At 53.2% G+C, this 1,717-nt stretch overlaps 1 protein-coding gene across 1 annotated transcript; it reads right to left on the reverse strand.

Moving 5' to 3' along the window:
• Positions 1 to 640: 640 nt before the first annotated feature.
• Positions 641 to 1,300, reverse strand: LOC137809103 (uncharacterized). The gene has a single exon (XM_068610244.1). It carries the CDS (start codon positions 1,298 to 1,300, stop codon positions 641 to 643), a length of 660 nt encoding a protein of 219 aa, XP_068466345.1.
• Positions 1,301 to 1,717: the final 417 nt, after the last annotated feature.

Raw genomic sequence — 1,717 nt, forward strand, 5'->3', positions numbered from 1 at the left:
CACTATCCACCACGGCGTCAATGCTGGGTAGTGGATATGAATCCTTGGGGCACGCCTTGTTCAAGTCTGTGAAGTCCACACACATCCTCCACTTCCCGTTTGCTTTTTTCACCAGAACGACGTTGGCCAGCCATTCGGGGTACTGGTTTTCCCAAATGTGACCAACACTCAACAACTTCTGTGTCTCTTCCTTCACCACGAGGCGCCTTTCTTCGTTAAACTTTCTCCTCCTTTGTTGCACAGGGCGAACTGTGGCGTCCATGCTAAGGTGGTGGCATAAAAAGTCAGGGTCGATGCCCGACATGTCTGAGGCGGACCACGCGAAAGCATCTAAGTGACGTGAAATCACCTTCGCCACTTCGTCCTGTTCCTCTTGGCTCAACAAACGCGCCAGCTTGAACGTTTTGCCGCCAATCTGTCTCTCCACCACATTGGCCGCTGGTTGGTCTCTGCTATCTTCCTTTGGGAGCGTCACCTTATAGTGCTCTCTAGGCGACGCCTCTTCTACGGGGGAAGCGTCGTCATGCCTCTCCTCTGTGTGCGCGTCTGCTTTAGGCGTCGCCCTTACGGGTGCAGCCTCGCCAGGCGTTGACTCCGTAGGCGTCGCTTCGTTCAAGGGTTCTACTTCCATCGCTGTGTCTCAACTCGGTGGACGTTCGAATACCATGAACACACCTCTCTTTGTCTTTAAACTGTTTTCATAGCATTTTCGTGCTTCTTCTTGATCTGACTTGATGACAATCACCCTGCCACTAAGATCCGGCAGCTTCATCTTCATGTGGCGCGTGGAGGCTACTGCTCTCAGCCTATTCAACGCCGGTCTTCCCAACAGGATGTTGTAAGCCGAATTGGCGTTTACAACTAAGTACCGAATGCTTTCAGTACGTGAGGCCGCCCCATCTGTGAATGTCGTCCTCAACTCCAAGTAGCCACGTACTTCCACCTGGTTGTCAGCAAACCCATACAAGCACCCGGTGTAGGGCCTCAAAAGGTCGGGAAACAACCGTAGCTTGTTGAAGGTCGACCGGAACATAACATCTGCAGAACTTCCCTGGTCGACTAGCACCCTGTGCACCTTTCTTCCTGCTGTGACAACCGAAATGACCACGGGGTCATTGTCGTGTGGGACGACATCTCGCAGGTCCGCCCTCGTGAACACGAGGTCTGACTCCCACGGGTCACCTGAGATCTTTTCGTCAATCCAATTTACTCCCCTCGCATATTTCTTGCGTTGGGATGCAGTGGGTCCCCCTCCCGAAAAACCACCAGAAATGGTGTGAACTTCGCAATGGATCGGCATCTCATGCGCTTGATCCTCCGCTGGTTCTGGGAGGGTTGCGGTCGTGGCAGGTTCAGCGAGATAATCTTTCAAGAACCCGCTTTTTACGCATCCAACTGGTACCCCAGCGATAGGCAGTTGTTGATGTGGTGACCGAAAGCTTCGTGGAACTCACACCAAGAGTCCTTGCGAGGCCCTAGCACCTTGTCAGTCTTCACAGGTCGCCTCAATCTTTCAGCTATATTAGGTACGGCGATCAGGTCCTTCAACTCCACTACGAATTCGTACCTTGTTGGTATGGCCCTTACTCTAGCTGGACAATTTCCTCCCGCTTGACCCCTGGATTGGGGTTTTCTCGCCTCGTAGGGCGTCTCCCTTCCTGATTCTTCCTTCCCGTGTGGTCTCGTTGACCCTGACGGGTTGAGCCCGTGTCTGTGC

Source organism: Phaseolus vulgaris, chromosome 2, assembly GCF_000499845.2.
Source record: "Phaseolus vulgaris cultivar G19833 chromosome 2, P. vulgaris v2.0, whole genome shotgun sequence".
Classification (NCBI taxonomy): domain Eukaryota; kingdom Viridiplantae; phylum Streptophyta; class Magnoliopsida; order Fabales; family Fabaceae; genus Phaseolus; species Phaseolus vulgaris.

Excerpts from the sequence above, each read along its gene's own strand:
- LOC137809103 (XM_068610244.1), bottom strand. The coding sequence starts at position 1,300 with ATGCCGATCCATTGCGAAGTTCACACCATTTCTGGTGGTTTTTCGGGA.